The sequence below is a fragment of the Sturnira hondurensis genome, unplaced genomic scaffold, assembly GCF_014824575.4.
Source record: "Sturnira hondurensis isolate 20B ecotype Veracruz unplaced genomic scaffold, ASM1482457v3 Scaffold0023456, whole genome shotgun sequence".
Taxonomy (NCBI): domain Eukaryota; kingdom Metazoa; phylum Chordata; class Mammalia; order Chiroptera; family Phyllostomidae; genus Sturnira; species Sturnira hondurensis.
In genome coordinates, this window is record NW_028096087.1 from 848,506 (window position 1) to 872,191 (window position 23,686).

Consider the following 23,686-nt stretch of genomic DNA (forward strand, 5'->3'; position numbering starts at 1 on the left):
ATATGGAACTAAAATGGGTATCTGTTCACAGCTTTCAGTTCCAGTAACTCCTGAAACAAAGGATGGGCTGTGTAGAGGGGAATCTGGACACTATGCTCTTCCACCCAACTCCAGCTTCCCACAGCTATTGCTAGGAACATTACAAAGTGCTCTTATCATAACTTATAAAAACTTCTAACTCAGCAAGGTGCAATTCAATTACCCTATCCTTATTTTTTAATCTCCTCCCATGTCAGTGTCAATAGAAAAGCTTCTAGCATATCGTGCAAAGTTAAAGAAATGTATTTAGTGATATTAAGTTATGTTACTTTTTTAAGATGAAGTTAATTAAGCTGTGAAATACCTGTTTGGGGTTTACTAGGTGCTGAGTGTTTAAAGGTCTTGGAAGCACTCTTACCACAGACAAGCTGCAGTCTTGTCTCATTGAGAGCAACAAGGCCAGAGCTAACTGCTGTCCTCCCAGCCATCCCCATGCTCTCCTCCTGGGCAGTGTGCCAAGAGAATACATGAAAGAAAAGCCAAGATTAGTGTCTCTCTGTCAACTCTACACAGGACCTGTAGTGAAAGGCTGTTTCTAAGTCTAGAGGATGCAAGAAAAGGGAAGAATTATCATACAAGGTCTGGCTCAGAGTATGCATCTGCCTGCCTTCTGCCCAGGAGTACATAGGCTGACTCTCAGCCAACATAAGCAACAGCTGCCTCATAGTAAGTCTGCAGTGCTTTACCCACCATGCAGGACCCCACAGCTGCTCATCCTTAGGCTATAACCAAGAGCCCAATATAAGCTAATCTGCTAAACTACTGGTTTATCTAATAGAATGGGTGAAGACTTCAGTAGTTACAATGACTGACAAATATGTACCAGTCCTATAGCACTCCAAAGACATGAGCTAACTAATCTATCTTACTGCCCTTGAGAGGGGAATGCACTTCAGATGTTCTCTCAATATCTCTGCAGAAACTGGGCAAGCTGCAGAAATGAAAACCTGACCTTCATACTAAAATACATGCTAATACATCTAAGCTTGATGTACGATCAGGTCAGTCAGGTCATAATTTTCTTAGGAATTAAAGGTTAAAAAATCACCACATGTGCAGTAGCTTCAAAATACATCATTTCTTCAGAGCATGAATTTTGGTACTAATCTCATCCATGGTTTCTCATCTAATTTTCATACCCTTTTCTCTTCGCTGCAATTTCCCCACATAAAAATTTCAACCCTGTTTGCTTTGTAAGAACTTGAAATCCTTTGGGGTAACAAAGCTGGCCAATAGGTCTGCTTCTTAATTATGATATGAGAGACTATAATTATTCAAATTGCCTAATGATTACTTGTTGAATGTCTGTTTTACCACCCATTATGAAGAAACTAAACCAGAGAAGGAATGAACAAACAAAAAATGAATCAATGGATGAATAAACAAACAGGTTTACTGCTGCATTAGCTGAAGAGCACAAAACTTAGTGTGATAGAGACACAAAGGGTCCTCAAGTGACCTGTATACTTTCTATTAGACAATAATCTCAGAAGCCCCAGGGAATGGCTTTCTGTCCCCTCTAGGACAACACATTATCTGATTTGTGCACAATGTCAAAGGTCAGTGACAATGGGTTCCATTGTCAAATCTATTTCTCAAATAATATTTGACCTAAATAGTCACTAAACTTTTAAGAATCTAAGTAACAGTATAGATTATCTCTTATTTAAGTTTGAAAGTGCAGATTACCTCCACATTGTCTCTGAATATCTTACACATTACTTACACAAACTCAGAAAAGAGAAGATAGCAGTATACACTCCTTGCTATATAGACAGATATTCATGTAGGTTGTACATGCTAATCATATCTTACAAATGTGATTAAAACTTTTGTAGGAATCAACAACAGGAAAGCTGGGCATTTTGGGAGGGGGCAGACTTCTCTACCCCACTTCAGCTCCATGTTACTTACCTGCATTTAAGGTTTCAACATTTATTTGTTTTGAATATGACTGTATAACTGACTTTTGGAGGAGACTGTGAAACAAGACTTTACATGCTCTTTTAGAAGATCCATAATCTAACCTCCAAAGGAGAAACTGTAGTGCCCTTAGGCTACCTGATAGGAGTTCCTGTGCACACTCCACTCAAGAACAAGATGCCTTGCAGTCATCCTGAGGGCACTCACCAGAGTGACAATGGCACATTCAGCCGTCAGCTGAGCAGCACTGAACAGTGTCCGAACAAACCGGTAAATCTGCTTCTGCTCTGGGTTATGTTTGTCATAATCTGGTGGCACTTCGGATTTCTAGGGAAGAAAATATTTTCAGATGGCTGGCCACCCAATAAAAGCAAAAGCAAAATAATTAAACAATATCACAAAACACAAAAAGGAATTTACCGAAAGAGGATGAAGGTTTTCATCAAAAATATCTAAGAGCATCCTTCCATCTGGGTCCCTGGTAGGGAAAATGAATAGAAAATGGAGTTTACTTTCTGAAAGAATGAGTCTCATTCAAAATAAAAAAATATATATTTTTTATTCAAGTGTAACTTGAGAGAGAAGGCAGTGAATAATAATTTGTTTTACTTGAGTACAGTATGAGATAATTTTTTAATAGACCATGAAATAAAGGTTATAAATTAACTTCAGTGAAAATACAGATTTTTATTTGCTGAGTTTTCAAATAAACCAAATCTAAATTTCTTTAACATCTTGTTTCTTGAGCAAAGGATGACAGATCAGTTTAAACTATTAGTATGTTGTGGCTGACAAGAGGTCCAAGGGTAAAATGAAGTAAAATGAACATTGAATGTGTCCTAGAGATTAATCTGAAGTTTTCACAACACACAACTTAACCATTTAATTAAGAGTTCCATGATTTTATATTGAAAAACAAAAGGTGATGCATAGAAAAGCTTAGCTCAATAACTAGTAAATCTATAAAGGAATGGCTGGTTGCTACCAGGCTGGTACGGGAGCCAGGTAAAATGGTGGCTTCACTGTAACACAGTGCCTCAAGCAGCTGCCTTGCAAGGACTATCCACACCTCACCATAGACAGCTCTACTTTTCATGGGGTCAATGTTGAGTTTTGCCTAAAAACTTTTCTTTAAAAACCACATTTGGAAACCAATGTTTCTGGTAACAGTATATAATTTCCATAGTCTGTGCTTCCAATGGCAGTTAGGCTTGTGAACATCAGAAGACGATAGATATGTCCCTAGCACACAGCCATGGTGGTAAACACCACAATTTCTGCTCCACGACTTCACTGTCTACATAAAAACAAAAGAAAAAGAGAGATCTTAACAGAAAAGCTCAATTTGCATTACTAATTGTTTTCAAAGCTTTGGGCATTCATACCCATGCTCATTTTCATTAGGGAACACATGTAGCAAAGATTTAGATAAACACCAGTAAAAGACAGGTTCAAACAGACAGAACCTGAAACTGGGGTCTGAACACATAAAGCTGACTCCTTTTGGTATACCTGGTGACAATTCCTTTTACAAAACGTGGCTATGAAAAATCAGCTAATACTCACCTCACAACTGCCTCTGCAAGATATTCGAAGCAGATATTCTGCTTTTAGAGAGAAAAAGCCTGTCCCAACACCACATTTCTTTGAGCTTTTTAGTCCCGTTCAATTTTTCTGATGAATGAGAGCCCCTAAAAAGCCTTTCAGCAAGCACTCTCAAGAAACATTCACCAGAAGTAATTGCAAAAATGAAAATGTAAGTTCAAGATATGAAAAAGGATTAAGAATTTAAGCTAAAATGACTCCTCTGAGAAGTGGGTTTTCCTTTCACCTCCATTAAAAGTGATGTGCCTCAGCTGAATAGTACCATCTCTACCAAGCTAATGGATCCATCACCAGCTCCAGAGGTTTGGCCAATGTGATTTATCAAGGAGAAAGTCTGCAGACAGTCAATGCCACCTCATCCCAAAAGACCTTCAGGATATACTCTGTAAATCAGTCATGCCTGTTTACAAATGCTCATTTTTTCAACTGGACTTTGTCACTTCCATTCACTTACTTTTGGCCGAGTTTATCAGCATTGGGCCAGTAGAGTGATCAAAAGTATTGGTAGTATATTGCTCAGGTTCAATTCCCCATCCCCCAATTTACTAGCTATGTAATCTTGGGCAAGTTATTTCATCCCTCTGTGCCCCAGTTTCTTTATCTGTAAAATAGAGACAATATCAGTATCACCTCAGGAAGCTATTTTTTAAAAAATGAGATGATGCATGTAAAGAGCTGCTGCCCAGGGTGGCCAGAGTATGTACTTAATAAAATTGGTTTTTATTATCAGCTATGGCTATAAATTAACTCTGGGGTCTGTAACTGTCTAAGAACTGAGAAATCACCCAGAGATGCTAATGCAAAACTGGTTGGCCTCAGAACACATCTGAGTTCCACGAATGGTACTACATTGTAATTTAAGATTTAAATGTTTAAAAAGTTTTAACAACTTACATAGAAATAAGCAGCAAAACAAAACGTGTACTTTCATTGACGTTTTTCTGGTCAAGGTTCAAAAGTCCAGTAGCCTACATTTTGTAAATTTTTAAATCCAAAATTCTCAAACACTATGAAGAACCATGAATCATCATTACAACACAGAAAAAAAGCCACTACAGACAATACATTTCCATTTACCCTTTCATGTAAAACTTTTCCGTAGAAGCTCTGTCTCTAACCTCCACTTCACTGGCTTATCCCAACTCTCCCTTTTTCCCTTTGTGAAACACACTGAAGGTTGCCACCCACTGAAATCCATTCTAACCATGAGATAAGTGATTGGGCTTATTCCCAGCAATGGGTCACACCAGTGCAAAAAAAATAAAGACCAAAAAAAGGCCAAAATAGAGTCACTTTCACTAAGCCACATCACCAAACTAATTAACCTAACTAGTTTCAGCATCTCCCAGGAGTGGAATTTTAAACCAATCAATCTGGAATTTCCTATGAGCATTAGAGAAGTAATCTGCTTCCCCTAAAGACTGGTGTTACCTCCTGAAATAATCCACTCTTTTAACTTCTTAGTCCCACCCTTTTCTGCCTATAAAAACTTTCCATTTTGTATAAACCCTGCAATGTTCTAGTTGCTAGATGGTATGCTGCCTGATTTATGAGTCACTTAATAAAGCTAATTAGATCTTCAAATTTACTGGGTACAATTTTGTTAACACAAGTTGTACTTGTTATTAGACTCATATGGCATAAATGTCATTTCATCAATGAAATAAGACTGCAATAAGAATGGCTTTGTTTTTATAAAAATGAAGAAGGATGTTTTGGAAAGAACCCCCAAAAAGGGTATCACTAAAAATAAATTTATTGTAGATTAGCTGTGGTCAAAACCTGAAGGATTCTATGCTCTGTTTTGCAAATGTCTTAAATTTCCTTGATATTGACTGTTTTTTAAAAAACCCACTTCAGAAAAGGATAAATTACAGGTGTGACTTATAAAAGAAAGTTACTCTGGTATTCTAATCAATGCTCCCTGCTCAAGACTAAAGTCTTGAGGCTGCATTAAAAAAACTGGTAAATGAATGTACTTTTACATGTTTTATGTTGAAATATTATTGGTAATTTTTTAAAATTTTTCTTTGATTCCCTGTTTTAACTGACTTTTTAAGTTAACTGAATATCTTCAGAGTCATATAAGGGTTTCTACTACATTAATATAATTTATGCCTAAATTTATATCAAAATTTCCTATACTAAAATTGAAACACTAAATAGTTTTTCAAGTTAAACTTGTATATAGTAAATTTAAAAAATATAAAATTTTAAATTTTATAATTTAAATATTAGAAATATTGCATAATATTTCTAATATTTTGCAATTATAATTAACAGTGTAATACATATCCTCAGATAAATATTTGTGCAGCTTGTGACTAAATTATATAATTTAAAATTTTATAATTTTATAAAGATAGAATGTTTAAAGAGTAAAAAGGAAGCTGAACATTATCAAGAAGATTTGTTTCTTTTGCTGGCTTCAAACATAGACACCCATCTGATTTCCTTGATTCAGAAACCATTCAGCACTTACCTGGGAAGTTTTGGTAAATTACACTAACTTTAGAAATTCTATGAACATAATGAAGACCAAAGCAACTAGAACACAATAAGAAAAAAATAACAGGGAAAAATAACAGAAAAAACATAAAATGTAATGTTTTTAATACAGAATTAATCATCCACATACCTGTTTTTGATGTGATAATATATTGCGAGAGCTACACTGTAAAATAAAATGCAGTTCAATGTTTCATAAACATATTCAAGTCTGACCATAAATATTTAAATTTAAGTAAAAGTCAAACGATCCATCTAAACAGTCCCATTTAATTCAGAATGCCAAATTTTAAAAAAAGTCCTCTTTAAAGTAAATTATCCTGCTACTTCTTCTTAGCAATTATTAAATCTTTTCCAGAAATACTAAAACAAGTGATGTTTAAAAATTTCTCTTACTATCTGAAATCTTAAGCTTTCCTCACTTGTAAAATAAAGGCACTGTGTAAAAAAAACAGGTGGTGCAAATTAAACACCTTTAGAAACCTCCAACTCAGTACCTAGTATTTTTAAAAAAATCAGTGGTTTCTTTATAACTACCAGAAAAATGTGAATATCACCCACAGTGGTTTGATATTTTTTCCTCTTACATCAATAACCCCTTGGCAATCTGCCTACTTACTCACTTGCTGAAATGGTACTATTCTTATGTGTTACATGACCTTAAAACTTTATTTTATATTTTCAAAAGATCTTAATTTAATGAAGACATTTCCTTCCCCTGATGTTTTCTAAGGCTTTCTGATTATAAAATGTATCATATTCATAGGATAAAAATTTTAGAAAATATAGGAAGTATAAATAAAATCCTTTGCCCAAAGATGACTATTTGCTTGAGATACAGAGTCTATACATTATATGTGTAAACAAACAGGTTTGCAACCTACTTTTATCCTCACTAACGTTTTTCTTACCATTAAAATATTCTTTAAAAACATAATTTTAAATGGCTATGTTCTATCATATAATTGTTGAATAATTATTAACAATTCCCCTCCTATTGAACATGTTTCTAATATTTTGCAATTATAATTAACAGTGTAATACATATCCTCAGAGATAAATATTTGTGCAGCTTGTGACTACATTATTTCCATAAGAGAATATCATGTAATTGGAAGTAATCTTAAGTCTTACAATTAATCTAAATAATTATAAGGCTCCCCACATACATCGCCAAATATCCTTGCAAAAAATTGTACCACTAGACTTCCCCACCAGTGTCTATTTCACCTCACTCCTACCACACTCACCTTAAGTATTCTGATAATATTCTCCAACTAGGTAGGTTAAAAAGTGGTGTGCCTGTTTTCAATTTGAGTTTCTTTAATAACCTATCAAGGTGGCAGAATTTTCGTGTTGACTGGCCAATTTTTTAAAAATTTCCTCTTCTGTAGAGAGTAGCTCCTTCCACTAGTTTTGTTTTACTTTAAAACAAATGTTCAATGTTCATTTTATTTATTGAGGAGGTCAACATTCATTTTTTAAGCTCTTAAGAACATAGCTAACTAGCTGTATCAGACTGTGTTCTGGGTCTCAGAATACAGAAACTGCCATCCAAGGCACTGTCCCTCAAGGGCACCAACTTGGATACTCAGGCATACCTGCTGGATTCCAAGAACTCAGGTGCTTACCTATGACTTCACATGACAATAGCTAATCTCACTGTATCAAAAGAAAACATACTCCTCCAATCTTTCTCTTTCCAGATCTATTCATTCAAATGATTTCAGTTAAGTGTTAAAGGGACTCATGAGCAAATGATAATATATTCTCTTTCTCCTAACATCTTGAAAAAAAAATTTAAGCTGATGAAAAATTCTAAGTAAGGTAAAAAAGCTTCAGTATTTAAAAAAATAATAATATGGTCTTCAAAGTGCTTTCACATACATGAACCAGCCCTACAATGGAAAATAGATGTTACTGATTCTATTTTATAAATGAGAAAATTCAAGTTCAGACACCAGATGCCAGGATTTCTAACTTGTATGGTTTTGTGTCCTTTCATTCCACCATGTTGCCTCTGGGAAAAGGAAAAAATTACTGTTCTATTTACACTGTTGATTGCTCTCCTAATCTAATGTTAGATTCAAGTTGAACATTTCATATGATTGGATTTGTAGTGATTAATCATTTTGCTTCTCCTGTGAGAGAATGTGACACAGGACAACTGTCACTGGACTGGGAATTGGAGGAACCTGGTTCAAACATGGCGCCTTCACCTCTCAGAGCTTTCATTTCCTAATGTTGAATATTAGGACCATTCAACCTATGAGGAGTGACCCCCAAATCCCCGAATTTACTTATAAAAAATGGTGTATTTATTGTTACATGTTTAAACTTCTGTCACCTTCAAATTAGCCTCCATTTGATGCAATACCCCTATTGAGACATTTTTTCAACTGCTCAAAACACTTTTTGAACTCATTGATTCTGATGTCTTTTAGTGTTTCTGCCAAATTTTTTTGTTTCACTTCTTCTACATCGGCAAAACATTTCCCTTTGAGGATTTTTTTCCACCCAGGGAAACAAAAAAAAAAGTCGCTGGGGTAAGATTAGGTGGATATGGGGGTTGGGCATGGGGGGTCATGCTGTTTTCAGTCAAAAACTGAACACTCAGCATGGTATGGACAGGTGAACTTATAAGTCACACATCATGAAATGAGTAGATGTGTTAAAGGAGTCTTAAAAAAAATTCACTTAAGGCACAGATTCTCACAACGCCAGCTGGTACACTGACACAGATGGGTTCCTGGAGCACTCACCTAGCAAGGGAAGTCTGTACTACAAGGGGCCATCTTCCAGGAGATGATTGTTTTTTTCCCTGGGTCCCACACCTCATACAACATGGAGTTGTTATAACCAAATTAAATATATAACAGCATGATCTCAAATATAAAGTTCTAAAACTAAAGTTATTATCACTGTGACTTTCCTGTTAATAATTTTATCTCAAGAGGTCTATCAGCTTCTGCAGATTGAGTGAAAATCTTCAGGTCCCCAGAGTTACTATCTGCCAAATTTCCAGAGCTAAAGGCAAAATAGGACATTATTGTGGTCTCAGACCTCCATGAAAAATAGAGCCACTAGGGTAGGAGGGGAGTAGGGAGGGGGTAAATGCAGACAACTGTACTTGAACAACAATAATATAATTTTTTAAAAAGAGAAATAGAGCCACTATATAAGACAATTTCCACTCAAGGTCATATTCCAGAAAGCGAGAAAACCAACCTGAGAATTCATGTACAGTCCAGCCCCATGGGCCAATTTAGTTGGTTATCTTGAAAGAAGTGATAGCTGGGGGTAAAGGGCAGTCACTTGAAAGCTGAATCAATCTCTGGCTTCAGGCTCTGCTCCAAATGCCTAACCTAGCTTTGGAGGCCTGGTCATTTCTGCTACATCTTCAGAAAGTGGTGAGGTTTCACCAAAGATGGGCTTGGGCCAAACCAAAAGTACACTTGGATCAAAGGATTTGCTTAACTTTTTTTGCCACAGCTACAAAGGAAGAAATGCTCTTTTCTTGACCAAAGAAAGAGAACAGATTGCGATCATTGGTACTACACTTGTCTTACTTTTCAACTAGAACTAAATCAGCAAAGCAGATGAGGATCCTAAGATCTCAGAAGATTAAGAGGCTCTGAACCACAAAGAGAGAGGCAGGTATCGAATCAGTGCTCTGTGACCCTATTGGTCAGCTGTGTGAAGAGGGCTCCCCATTCTCCCTCCAATCTTTGTCATCATTCTTTTGCTCCCTACAAGGATTTGGGGGAGGAATTGGTTGGTAAACACTAAATTCATACTACACCTGTTGGCATTTAGAGGTAAGATGGGAAAATCAAGCTCTTGAAAAAGAAATAATGCCTATGAAAACAATGAGCATAGAGTGAGGGCCCAAATTTTTAATACTTAAGCCTTTCTTTCACTGTTACAATAGCACTCAACTCTCCACCCACTCCCTAACTAAATTTGTAAATACGTTTGTTCATTTTTGCAACTCATCAATTCACAGAAGCATTTTCATTTAAAAATTAGAGTAGAAATTGGTTGTTCAGAACTTAGAGAATTTTCTTAAAGAAAAAAGATCATACATGGTTTTCAGGAAGCAAGTTCAGCCCACAAATGCTCATCATGCCCACAACAAAGCTGAACTACAGTATCACTGAGTGTGTAATCAATTGTAATGTCTAGGAGAGGGAACCAAAGGTTTCCTTTGACAGGCGCAGGTAAAGTTTAGGCAAAATTTTAGAATAGGAGGGCATTCAGACTTAGCCTCTTCCTACCCCCTTATATTTTCAGAGCTCACAGGTGCAATAGGTACATTTTCTCCTTTTTCCTTTTTTAACTAAGTATATTTTATTAATTATGCTATTACAATTGTCCCATTTGTTTCCCTTTTGCCCCCCTCCACCCAGTACCCCTTCTCCCTCCAGCATTCCTCCCACTTAGTTCACGTCCATGGGTCATACATATAAGTTCTCTAAATTCTACATTTCCCATACTATTCTTAACCTCCCCCTCTCTATTTTCTACCTACCGTTTATGCTACTTATTCTCTATACCTTTCCTCTCTCTTCCCCCTCCCCCTCCCCTACTGATAACCCTCCATGTTATCTCTATTTCTGTGATTCTGTTCCTGTTCTAGTTGTTTGCTTAGCTCATTCTTGGGGTTGTTTTTTTTTTTTTGGTTTGGTTGTTGAGAGTTGTGAGTCTGTTGTCATTTTACTGTTTTGATTTTTGATCATCTTCTTTTTCTTAGATAAGTCCCTTTAACATTGCACATAATAAAGGCTTGGTGATGTTGAACTCCTTTAGCTTTCCCTGTCTGAGAAGCATTTTATCTGCCCTTCCATTCTAAATGATAGCTTTGCTAGATAAAGTAATCTTGGATGTAAGTCCTTGCTTTTCACCACTTTGAATACTTCTAACCAGTCCCTCTTGCTTGCAGGATTTCTTTTGAGAAATCAGCCGACAGTCTTACGGAAACTCCTTTGTAGGTAACTTTCTCCTTTTCTCTAACTGCTTTTAAAATTCTCTCTTTATTATTTTAATTGACATGTCTTCATGTGGCCCTCTTTGGGTCCAACTTCTTTGTGACTATCTTTGTTTTCTGGACTTGTATGTCTATTTCCTTCATCAAATTGGGGAAGTTTTCTTTCATTATTTTTTTCAAATAAGTTTTCAATTTCTTGCTCTTCCTCTTCGCCTTTTGGTACCCCTATGATTCAGATGTTGGTATATTTAAAGTTGTCCCAGAGGTTCCTAAGCCTCTTCTCATTTCTTTGAATTCTTGTTTCTTCTTTCTGTTCTGGGTTAATGTTTATTTCTTCCTTTTGTTCCAAATTGTCGATTTGAGTACCGGTTTCCTTCTCTTCACTGTCGGTTTCCGTTATGTTTTTCTTTATATCACTTTGTATAGCCTTCACTTCTTTACTTTGTGGCCATACCCAACCATTTCTGCGAGCATTCTGATCACCAGTGTTTTGAACTCTGCATCTGATAGGCTGGCTATCTCCATGTCACTTAGTTCTTTTTCTGGAGTTTTGATCTGTTCTTTCATTTGGGACATATTTCTTTGTCACCTCTATTTGACAGCCTCCCTGTGTTTTTGTGTAATTAGGCAGAGTTGCTTTGACCCCCTGTGCTGGTGCACCTGTTACACTGTCAGGGGCAGAGCCTTAGGTATTAGACAGGTCAGAAAAAACTGCTTCGCTGCTTTATGGCACTGTATATGGGGGAGGGGTCAGAAAGGGAACAATGCTGCTTACTCAGCTCTCGCCCCATTTAAACAGACTGTCCTGAGAGACTGGCAGTTTCTTCTGCCATTGCAACCCCCACTGGTTTTTATGCCTAGAGGTTATCAAGCTTTATTTTTCCTGCACTGGAACCCTAGGCTGTGTGGTCTGGGTTTGGCTGGGATCACTCACTCCCCAGTTGTCCCTCTTGTTTTTTATCTGCCACACATGAATGTGAGACTACCCATTCTGGCGACCACCACTGCCACCACTTTGCCGCGTTTCCTCTCTGCCCTGGCTGCTCATCTCCACCCCTCCTACCCATCTGGATGAATGTTTCTTCATTAACTCCTTGGTTATCTACACAGTTTGATTTCCTGGGAGTTCTGATTGTTTTTTGTTTTTAAATTGGCTGTTATCTTTCTTATTGTTGTGCGAGGTAGCAAAGTATGTCTACCTAAGCCTCCATGTTGGCCTGAAGTCAATAGTTACATGTTTAAAAGCAGGGTCCTTTTTAAAACAACTAAGCTACTGACTGAAAGAATTTCAAATTTGGGTGGTGCAGAAAGAATGTCTTTTGGACCTAGGAAGCCATAGTACCCACATTGAAAGCTTTGTTTCAAAAGTCAGCCATCTTAACTGATCTAACTTTTCAGCTTCTTTTCCCACCAGTTACCTATAGTTCATTTACAACTTTCAAGGAAACTTTAATAACGGGGGAGAGCAGCCATCTACCTACATCAGGGTCTTCAACACTGGCTACCCATTAGCATCTCCTAGAGACTCCACAAAATCCATATACCAGATCTGTGGGGAGAGACATCAAATGTCAGTGTGTTTTTAAGTTCCAAGGTGACTCCAGGCACAGCTGGGGCTGGTACCACTGATTTACACAGATGCATAGTTGTAACAGGTGATTGCACCTCCCAGATGAGACACTACAATATCAAATTGTCACTGTGTTCTCCCACCGACTCCTAAATGTCCATGTCACAACCAGTGGGAATTTTAATTCATCCAAGGACAAAGCATTGAGCAACTTATTCAGATCTACTTATAAATCCCAAGAGCTCCCGCTGACCCTAAAGAAGAGGGTGCCCTCGGCTCTGCCTTCCTTCCCATGAAGATGAGTCCAAGACTAAAGGAATTTAGCAGCTTTTGCTCTGAGCTCCAGAGCTTCAGCAGCTGCCCATAGCCACATGGTGTACATATCTTCAGGGCTTTCCATTTCTCTTCACAACTGCCAACAATTTACTCTGGAAAACGCTGCCATTTCCCATTTCCCCACAGTATACCTAGGCACAAGGGCAAGAGTGGCTCAGCCAAGGACATATGTTGGGAGCTATGCTACCCATACCTCTTCCCAGCAATAGCAGCTGACTGGGTTTATGCTTACTTGTCATTGACCACATCCCTTATCACCAAAGTGCTGAGGAAATAAGCAACATTCCCATTTAGAGCCTAGGAATATCAACCCCACAAAAGACAAGGCAGCCTCCCTCCAAGTGCTCTCACATCTACCTTCCCCTGAAGTGAAGTCTGTCCACAGAAGACCGTGATAGTCCTCACTGCCTTCCTGAGACTATGACTGATTGTCACATGTAGTAACATTCAGAACAGGGCTTTAGCCTCAAAACCTGGCCCACTGAATGAGAACACTTTCTATTTAGAAATGTAAACAGTTACTTCAAACACTAACATGAACTGTTGTTAAATGTGTATTTTCTTAAGAAGAAAGATAAAATATTCCAGATTTTTCACAGATGAGCTGAAGACCACAGGACCCAGAATGTCAGGTTCTCTGTGATCTCATTATCAAAATACTAGTGGCAACATCACAGGAGAAGCCTCTTCCCTCCCATTTTAAAATATGGAGACTAAAGTCCAAAGGGAAAGAATTTTATACCAAGACTCCTTTCCTTCCTTAAACCCCATTTGAAAACAAGATTACAAAGAGAAGGGTCTTACCCAAACCCTCCCCATTGGTGACAGAGCAGAGGTCAGAACTCAGATCAACTGTGGGCAAGGACACTTTCCCTACGTCAGGCCTGTTATCTGCTGTAGCCAAGTCTTAAACTGGAATCCTGTATTATTTTGAAGGTAAAATATTAGCAAACTTATGCAAAGATGAATTTAATAAAAAGTGAGAAGGTAGAAAGTATGCCCCAAATTAAAAAATATCCTTTAATCTACATTCAAAACTATTTAAAATTTGGTCTTTTCATATAACTAATATGAAGAAATATTTTGAATGCCTCACATTTTAACTACCAAATCACTTTTTAAAAAGATTATCCATAATCAATGGCCTTCCCCTGACAGACTCCACAAACAACCAGTTAGCCATGAAGTTAAGGAACAGAAAAAGCATTTGGATAAGGAAAAATCTGCATACCCACCATTTAATTGTATACTTGAGGTTTGGTTGACTGACTGTGCTATCATCTAGGAAAATCGTGGAGCAGGAGCTGTATTTCCTTGCTATTTGTCCTGGAGGATGCTGGAAAACAATGGCAACAAGACAATGACAATTAAACAGGGTTCAAAATTCTTCCGGAGAACATCATCCCTTTAAACTTGAGACCAGGTCACAGAGGAAAAATGCCTTAGCCAGAAATGTTAATACCACCAGCAAGAAAAATATAAAAACACTTTCTTGACAGAGTGAAATTTCTTGTTCTTCCATACATAAAAGTCACCACCACCACTCCTAATCTCAGACCTCTTTCATGAGAAAAACAGAACTCTTACAATCAAGCATTGGAGTGCCATTCATAAAAATCACCTGCCCCAGAGCCTGTATGAAACAAGTAGACTGCTCATTACACCACCTCAAGGTGCTGAGAGGCAACCAACCACTCATTGATGTTCCCCAATTAAGGAAATGTTCTGGTTTTATGAACCAAGAGTTCACTGTACTCCTTCTCTCTATTCTTGGAGTACAGAGTATTTGGTGGCAATGGAAAATGCAACCAATATTACTTTAGAATCTCCTAGTTAATCTGCTTAAATTTCAAAAGGTGAGGATATAAAGAAATCAAAGTATTCCTTTGTAAGGGCAAAGTACATTTTTTGATACTTCGCAAAAGAGTGCCAATGGATGACCTTCACATAGTGTGTCTGCAGTATTATGACTATTTCTTTCACTACTGCACACATTTTGAGCTCTTTGAAGAACTTGGGAATTGAGAATTACTTCTGAAAGGTACTGGTAAAGGAAATAGAATTTAAATTATACAATGATGACATCTAATTACATACTAAGTAGATTTCTGGCAACTATATGGGCAATATAATTAGTAAATATCAATCTGAATAATTCTTGCTCAAAAGCAAGTTAGAAAAAATAAAATAAAATCATTCAAATGAATTTCCACTTGCCTGGTGCTGTGAACAGTCTACCAAAAAAAAAAAATCTCTTAGGGATAATAAAATTGCCAACCTCACCTACCAACCTCACCTGGACACCTCCAATAAACCTTCAATATCCACAGTTTATAAATGTAAAAGAAGCCTTAAAGCTAATCAGAAACCAATACCCTGTTCACTACTTTAATATTTTCTTTTTATTTAACAAGATTTCCTCTGTAATAAAATTATGAAAATATGAAACAGCTTGACAAATACAAAAACAATGTTATAAACAATCTCCACTCAAAACTTAGTCACTGAAGTATCTATCAGGTTCCTTAAATCACAGCTAGAGGGCACTGCATTACCAAAACATTAGTATCCTACCACACACTGGTTTTATATAAATAGCATGTGGGTCAAGAAGGAAATAACCAAAATCAGGAAATTCAAAAGGTAAGGCTTGTTCACCGGCTTTTCTTCTTAAGTATACACTGTTTTGTGCCTGTGTAAGGAAAGGCACAAAGAAGGTTTGTAAAATTGAAGTTACAACTTGAATGTCATTTTTTAATGTCATTTTTAACATGGCATTTTCACATCTATTAAATTAATCACAACATTCTCACTAAGATAATCCTAAGGCATTAAATACAATTCTTTTCTCTTCTTAAGCTCTTGTAGTAATCACATTGAAGTCATCTAAGACATGCTAAAAAATCAGAATCTAATAAGAGTTGCTAATATGGGAGGCAAATTTTAAAAATCCTTGTGAGCCCTAGCTAGTGTGGCTCAGTGGATTGAGTGATGGCCCGCAAACCAAAGGGTCACAGGTTTGATTTCCAGTCAGGGCACATGCCTGGGTTTTGGGCCAGGTCCCCAGTAGAGGCTGTATGAAAGGCAACCACACATTGATGTTTCTCTCCCTCCCGTTCCTTCTCTCTAACAATAAATAAATAAAATCTTTTTTTAAATCCTTAGGAAATTTTCCCTACTGTTGTAAAATCTACTACAAACAAAACCTCAAATTGATACATTTAACACAGAAAAATGCATGTGTAAATAAATTTTTAGAAACACAAGATAACTTTGGGAGTAATCCCAACAAAGAAGTAAAAGGACAATATTTCATTACTGTTTCTTTTATGGTTTCCACTATTTCCCCCTGACACAAATTTCTTCAGGATTAAAATGTGATAAGAGTTGAAGAAAGGAGCTGAGTGATACACTCAAGTGAGCACACTCTGCATCATCCCTTCACAATCTAAAAAACTACCATCCTTAAACCAGCCAAACCAAGGGGCCAGTCCTGGCCTTGGACCACCCAGATGCAAGCCTGAGCCTCTCCACACTAAGAGCTGGTGTGCCAAAGCCCTTAAAAATATTAAAAATTAAAATTAGAATTAAAGAATTAAAATATTAAGAATTTAAAAATATTAAGCATTAAATTATAAAGCTTTTCGTTTTAGGGTGTCTCATCACTCCAAAATATGATTTGGGCATTCAGTCATTTGTTGAATGTTAGGACTACAGGATTCATAGAATGCAAAACTCTTAATCTTAAATACATATCACTAAAAAATAATGTTCTGGATACTTTACGCACACTCATTTACAACTCACAAACACCTAGGAAGGCTAGAAGAATTCTCATTTAGCAGACAGGTCAAAAGAGGTCAAATAAATGAAGTAATCTTCCCAAGGTCAACTGGAAGGCACTAGAACTCCAAGCCATATTTGTATGACACCAAAGTCCATGCCTTCTTACGTATAGTTCTTCGCTTGTGCCATTTTTTCCCAGATCTCTTCATATAATACCTCCAAGGCCCTTTCTCTTCTCTGACTCCATTCATCCTCAGAACTTTGCCAACAGCTCTTGCTCAAGACTCCTTCTTGCCACCAGACCCATCTAAGCTGAGTGTCCTCCCAGGTGCTCTTAGGTTCTTTTGTGCACCTCCGCAGCACTGATCAATCCCTGTTGTCATTGTCAACTCACTTGTCATTGTTATCACTAGGGTCTAGACTCCAAATCTCTTGGAGGTAGACTGGTTAATATCTTTGATTAGCAAACAAGGAGCAATTCTATTCCAAGGACCAGTGGGGCAGTAGCTGGCTCTCTGACTCACTGGTCCCTGTGGCTATGCCAGGAATTAGCTAATGTGAGCGAGATATTCAAGTACAAGATGGGCAAGAGCATGGTTGGAGTCAGAAAGCCTAGAATTCACAATGTAGCTCAGCCACTGATTAGCTGTGTGAACTTGGGCCAATTACTTAGCAGATTGGTCACATGCTCTGGCTTGCTGGGGCAATCCTAGTTTGCCTGTTGTCCTGAAGTAAGCAATAACAGCACCCTTTCACACTCATCAGTTTCCTGATTTGGACAATAAATTATAAGGTCACCTTGTGCTTTACCTCCTGAAGATTCAATATTTTCGTCTGTTAAAATACAGAAAGCAGGGGCTACCCCTCCTCATGGTGCTGTAAGGACTATGTGGAATAACACATGGGGTGCTGAGCAAAGTCATGCTCAACAAGTACAATGTCACTTCAAGCACTCAGTCCCTGCATTTAAACTTCCCACTTTCAATGGTTGAGCAAAGTTGTCCTACCACTTCTTAGGGTTTATTTGGATCAGATAATAATAAAGCATTTAAAAGTATAAGATAATATTACTAGAGGAAAAGTTGTAAATATTTTTTTAAATTACATAAATAAAAATACCAAAAATAAATGCTGCATAATTTTTTAAACCCTAAATCTGAGGACAGCCAACTATGACCCTGACAGAGAAGGCAGAACTGTGTGTATGGAGACTGAAATCTGTACTAGCATTCCTTCAGATTCCTTCAAATATGGAAACAGAGTATATGTGCCCATTGCTACCACCTGCCACTTCCTGTACATAACTTCCACAGTCTCACAAAACCATGAGGCAGGTGGGTTATTCCCCTCATTTTCCAAACAAGGAAGCAAATTTAAAGTATCTTTCTTTACCCAAGCCACACAACCAATAAGGAGTGGACACAAGGAACATTCTGTGAAATTCCTGTGCAAACCAGAGCACTCACAACTGAGGACACACATGCAGATGGTGCTACAAAAATTCCATTGTCACCCTTCCAATACCACTATGAGCCTCAAAGATCCAGAGATAAAAACGGTACCCTTCCAATACCACCATGAAACTCAGAGACACAAAGAGAAAAAGGACAAAGCAAACAAACAAACAAAAAAAAGCCCCTCGTCCTTGACTGCCAGGTGCTAACAAACTAATATTCCATGGAAAGAAAAAGGAAGATAAAACAGCTTTCATCAGAATCAATTCTTACAGAAGAAAATGAAGAAAGGGGAGAAAAAGCAAACAACTATGGAATTAAGAACAAAAGTGGACAAAATCATTACTTCATGAAAGCAAAAAAAATAAACGAACATTGGGTTTCCAGAACAAACACTAGGAAGTGCCAATTTTGAAATAAAATTTTGCTCTATTATATGCCATGCATGCTGTCACCATAAAATACTTATAAAACAAAAAACTGTACTTGAATAAGAATTTTAAAAAATTAAAAAAAAAACTTTCTGAACTAGAAAAAAAAACTTATATTCACAATTTACTCCAATCCCAGATCAAACCTTGGCTTCATTATGGTTCTGTGCAATGACTCTACAATGAGAACTATGGTACTTTTTCTCATTCTCATTTGGGCTGTGAGACAAAAGCCAGAAATACAATCCTTTAGGGCTGACATCATCTAGAAAGAAAAGTTCCCCTAAAGAGTACCCCAGGTGGGACAGGGTGGCCAACAAGCCCCCAACCCCTACACCAACCCACACCCCAGGCTTCTACAAAGGCTTCTCCTGCACTAAGAAGTAGTTGCTGCTGCCAGAGTTCTTTCTCCAGCTGTATAAAATAAAGACACTCATTTCCAAAATAACTATTACTTCATTTTTTGAATACAACAGTGTGTGTGTATATATATTCCATGCTATAGTTTTGGAGGTAGGGTGGGATGGGAAATGAACTTATCCAGAATGATGGGAGTAGGTAAGGCAGTTGTTTATACCCAAGTCTCAGTCTTAAAATTTTTAATTTACAGGAAGACTCAAAAATGGATTAGACTTGCCCCAGAATGTGATACTCAAGTTTCTTTCCTACATAATTTCTTCTACATAATTAGTAAACAGTTATAGAAATTCAAATCTATACTTAACATTTGTCAAGTATTTGCACAGTGTATGTTTAAGAGCCTAGACATATCCCATCTCCATTGCTATGCAATAAATATCATGTGAGATAGAAGACAAATGTTAGTGTCCTCTTTACAATGGATATAATTAAAGCACTTCAGCAAGTGACACAATAAGTTGGCATAAAAGCAGAGAAGTTATCAGAAGAATCATAATTCAGGTCACCTGACTCCTACTAAAGTATTATTGCTATACCCTGCTATTCAGCAACATCCCTTCAAAATTTCCTATGAATGCAGTTATACTAGTCAAAAATTTACTGGTTCTAGAAGGTCATTTCTTCTCTTGGAAAAAGTTTAAAAAATTAAAAACACAAAGTTAAAAATAAGAGTTGTGCTTTGAAGAAACAAGTATCTTATTGCTGCCGACTGCTGCTGGTCAGTTAAAAAAATGAAATACAACTGCAAACAAAATATCAAAAGCCAAGGACCAGCTACTTCAGAAAAGTTTGGCAATTACTCAAAACGTTAAATATAGCCCTAGCTGGTTTAGCTCAATGAACTGAGTGTGGCCCGCAGACCAAAGGGTTACTGGTTCGAATCCCAGTCAGGGCATATGCCTGGGTTGCGGGCCAATGTGGGGCGCATGAGAAACAAACACACATTGATGTTTCTCTCCCTTTCTTCCTCTTTCCCTTCTCTCTAAAAATAAATAAATAAAATCTTTTAAAAAATGTTAAATGTGGAGTACCCATAGGACCCAGCAACTCTACTCTTTGGTATATGCCCAAGAAAAACGAAAACATGTCCACACAAAAAACATGTACAAGAATGTCCACAGAAGCATGATTTACAATAGCCAAAAGGTAGAAACAACCCAAGTGTCCATCAACTTATGAACAAATAAACAAAATGTGCATACCTGTACAATGGAATATTACCTGGGCATAAAAAGGAATGAAGTTGTAATATATACTACAATGCAGATGAAAGCAAAAAACATTCATTCAGTCAAAGAAGCCAATCACAAAAGGCCATATATTGTGTGATCCCATGTATATGAAATATTTGGAATAGACAAATCCAGAGACAGAAAGTAGAGTAGTGGTTGCCAGGAGCTGAGGGAGCAGGGTAGGAAGTGACGGCTGATGGGCACAGGGTTCTTCTTGGGATGACGAATATGTTCTAAAATTGACTATGGTGACTAGTTGCACAACTGTGAATATACTAAAAACCATTTTTATGGCATATAAATTATAACTCAATAGGATTTTTTAAGTAAACACTTATAGAGTTAAAAAAATAGTCAAAGACCAAAGGCAAGAAAAATATCCAATGGGGTGGACTGGAATGGAAAATTAGGGTGTCAGTAAGAATTCATGATTTCTAAAATGTCTACTTCCTAGATATGAATGGGCCTAGAAGCAATGACATCCCCATAGTAATGAGTATTCACAGAGCACAGGTCTGAGTTTCTAACACTGTTTGCCACTAAAAGGAATCAGAGCTCCCTGAAGAAATGGCTGATCCAGGGCGGACCCAGACAGAAACAGCTGAGACTGAAATATCTTATTGTGCCAAAAAGCAAGACAGCCCACCCCCCGCCCCCCAAAAAGATGGGGCATGCCACAAGAACAAAGAGCCAGTTTGCAAACACTGCTACTAGCCAAGTCCACGACAAAATGAACATCAAAATAATTAAGGACAGCACTGAACTATATATGTTGGGTTTGCCAAAAAGTTCATATGGTTTTATTCCATAAAACACACATTTTTCATCTTCACCAATAATTTCATTGACTTGGCTATTTTGAGTACATCAGTTATCTCCCCCATGTGGGAGAATATTGATAGTTCTCAATTAATGTCTTGATTTGATCACTAACAACTTTAAATGGTCTAGCTGACCATGAGCATTGTCCAGCAAGAAATCTCAAGCAAAAAATTTCGCAAACCACTTTTGACACGTCTTATCATAGCACCTTTTCCATACACTGCAGCAATTTTTTTGCATATTAGTTGTGTTTTTACCTTTCTTGAAATAATAAAGCATAATATGCTGAAAATGTTGCCTATTTTCTTCCATCTTCAATATTAAAATGGGTACACAAAAGTTCATCAATTTTGATAATTTTCTTTAAATGCACACTGATTTAACAGCTGTCACAATCTAATCTAACAAAACTGTTTCAAATGAAGTGAAAGACAAGTAAGCACTACTAGAGTGATCATATGGAAAAAACCAAACAAACATTTTGGCCAACCTTTTGCCAACCCAATAAGTATCACTGAAAAACAGAAACCTATAAGTCCACATAAAGATGAAAGGATGGAAGGATGATGGATAGATGGGAAGAAAAGGCTCTCAGAATGGAATGAGACTTCCAGATGTGCAGGGGTTAGAAGAAGGGGGCTGAAAAATTACCATTTGCAATGAAAATACAGATTGGTTCAGGCAAGAATTATCAACAGATGTAAAACCTGAGGGTAGGAATAAGGTGCAGGATATTTGTGTGGTCGTAAAGTGTTTGCTTACTGACTGCTCATTAGTTGTAAGGTGAAAACCAGTCAATACACAGTGGAGAATTATAGACAGCACCTTGCTAGGTGATCAAATCACCAATCAACATGATTTCGATGTTGATCAAAATCAACATCACCAATGAGATCAGGTGAATATTGGATGTCTCCAGGTTTAATACATGGAGAAGGGTAAGGAATTACTCCTGGAAGTGTTCTGGCTTAAAGTGCTGACTTGAATCCTTCAGACAAATTTGAAGTGAAAAATGTTCTCTTAAGAAAACACCTGGCTCTACATTCTGCAACAGTGTCAATATGATGAAAGACAGAGGAGACTGAGGGGCACACCAACTAAATGCCACATGTGATTCTAAATTAAAACAAGCACCAGAGAATAACATGCTACACAGGACATTATGGGGCCAGTTAACACAACTGAAATATGAACAGTTATTTAAGAGAACAGTATCACGATCGTGGTTCGATTCCCAGTGAGGGCACATGCCTGGGTTGCAGGCCAGTTCCCACAGGGGCAAGTTCCCAGCAGGGGATGCATGAGAAGCAACCATACATTGATGTTTCTCTTCTTCTCTCCTTCCCTTCCCCTCTAAAGATAAATAAATAAAATATTTTAAAAAGAGAACAGTATCAATGTTAAACCCTTCACTTGGATAACAATATTGTGTTTACACAAAGAATATCTTTGTCTTAGAATATACACAATGGACAGTATTAGAAGTAAAGGGCAGGATGAAGACAACCTACTCTCAAACAATTCAGAAAAAAATAATACAGGAAATTTACAACTTGTGAATTTGGTAAAGAGTGTATGAGAAGTTTCTGTATTATTATAATGTTCCATAAGTTTAAAGTTTTTCACAGTAAAAACTATAAAAACTATTTATATAAACTAAAAGAACAAACTATAACACAGATGCTGCAGTGGAAGCCTCTGCTTGAAGGGTAAGGGAAAGAAAATCCGATTCTCCCTACAGGACTTGTCTGAAAAAGTCCTTGTTCCTTCTGAGGCTGTGTTCCTTTTTCCTCTCTCAGCTCCAGAAGTCCCTGAACGAGGTGATGAAGTTGAAAACTGAGGGAATATGAGAGCAATAAAGCAAAAACTGAAATGACATAGTGAGGAGGGTGAGACATCCTGGAAGGCCTTGAGTGGTTATGCAGCTCCTATGAGGAACAGCTGGGCTCCTCCATCCTCAACAAAGAACAGAATGCGGAAGTCACAGAGGAGGTCCAATCAGACACATTGCTTTCCACTGTCCCCCGACATTCCTCAGAAATGTGAAAAGCAGGCAGTATGTTCACGAATGCGTGCTGGCTGATTCAGAGATGAGATCTTCATACCACACTCAAGAGTACGGCTTCAGCCCTGGCTGGTGTAGCTCAGTGGATTGAGCGCGGGCCTGCAAACCAGACGACTGCAGTTCGATTCCCAGTCAGGGCACATGCCTGGGTTGCAGGCCAGTTCCCAGCAAGGGACTCACGAGAGGCAACCATACATTGATATTTCTCTCCTTCTCTCCTTCCCTTCCTCTCTAAAGATAAATAAATAAAATCTAAAAAAAAAAGAGTAGGGCTTCAAACATGGCAACTCCCACTGAGAACAGGCCATGTATGTTCTAGGATGTCATCAAATCAGTTCAGTGACCTTCGCTTGGGTGTCTTAACAAGGGCAGTGTAGTTTCCCAAATGACCTTCCACGAAGGCACTAGGAAAGCAATTTCATGTGTCAGTTGTCCTATATTCATGTAGACCATTACACTTTCCATTACGTTACACTTTATTTGTGCCTCACAGCAAGACAGAAGTATA

At 37.5% G+C, this 23,686-nt stretch overlaps 1 protein-coding gene across 3 annotated transcripts in view; it reads right to left on the bottom strand.

Annotated features, from left to right (window-relative positions):
- The window catches only part of CCNY (cyclin Y), a 302,795-nt gene that overhangs the window by 43,043 nt on the left and 236,066 nt on the right, over window positions 1–23,686 (bottom strand). For 2 of the 3 annotated variants that reach the window (XM_037037807.1, XM_037037809.1), the window contains 4 exons: window positions 14,204–14,304; window positions 6,206–6,241; window positions 2,383–2,440; window positions 2,170–2,289 (listed from right to left, as the gene is read on the bottom strand). In XM_037037807.1, coding sequence (XP_036893702.1) covers window positions 2,170–2,289; window positions 2,383–2,440; window positions 6,206–6,241; window positions 14,204–14,304 — 315 coding nt within the window. The remainder of the gene's footprint in view (window positions 1–2,169; window positions 2,290–2,382; window positions 2,441–6,205; window positions 6,242–14,203; window positions 14,305–23,686) is intronic. The other variant, XM_037037808.1, reaches the window with a different exon arrangement.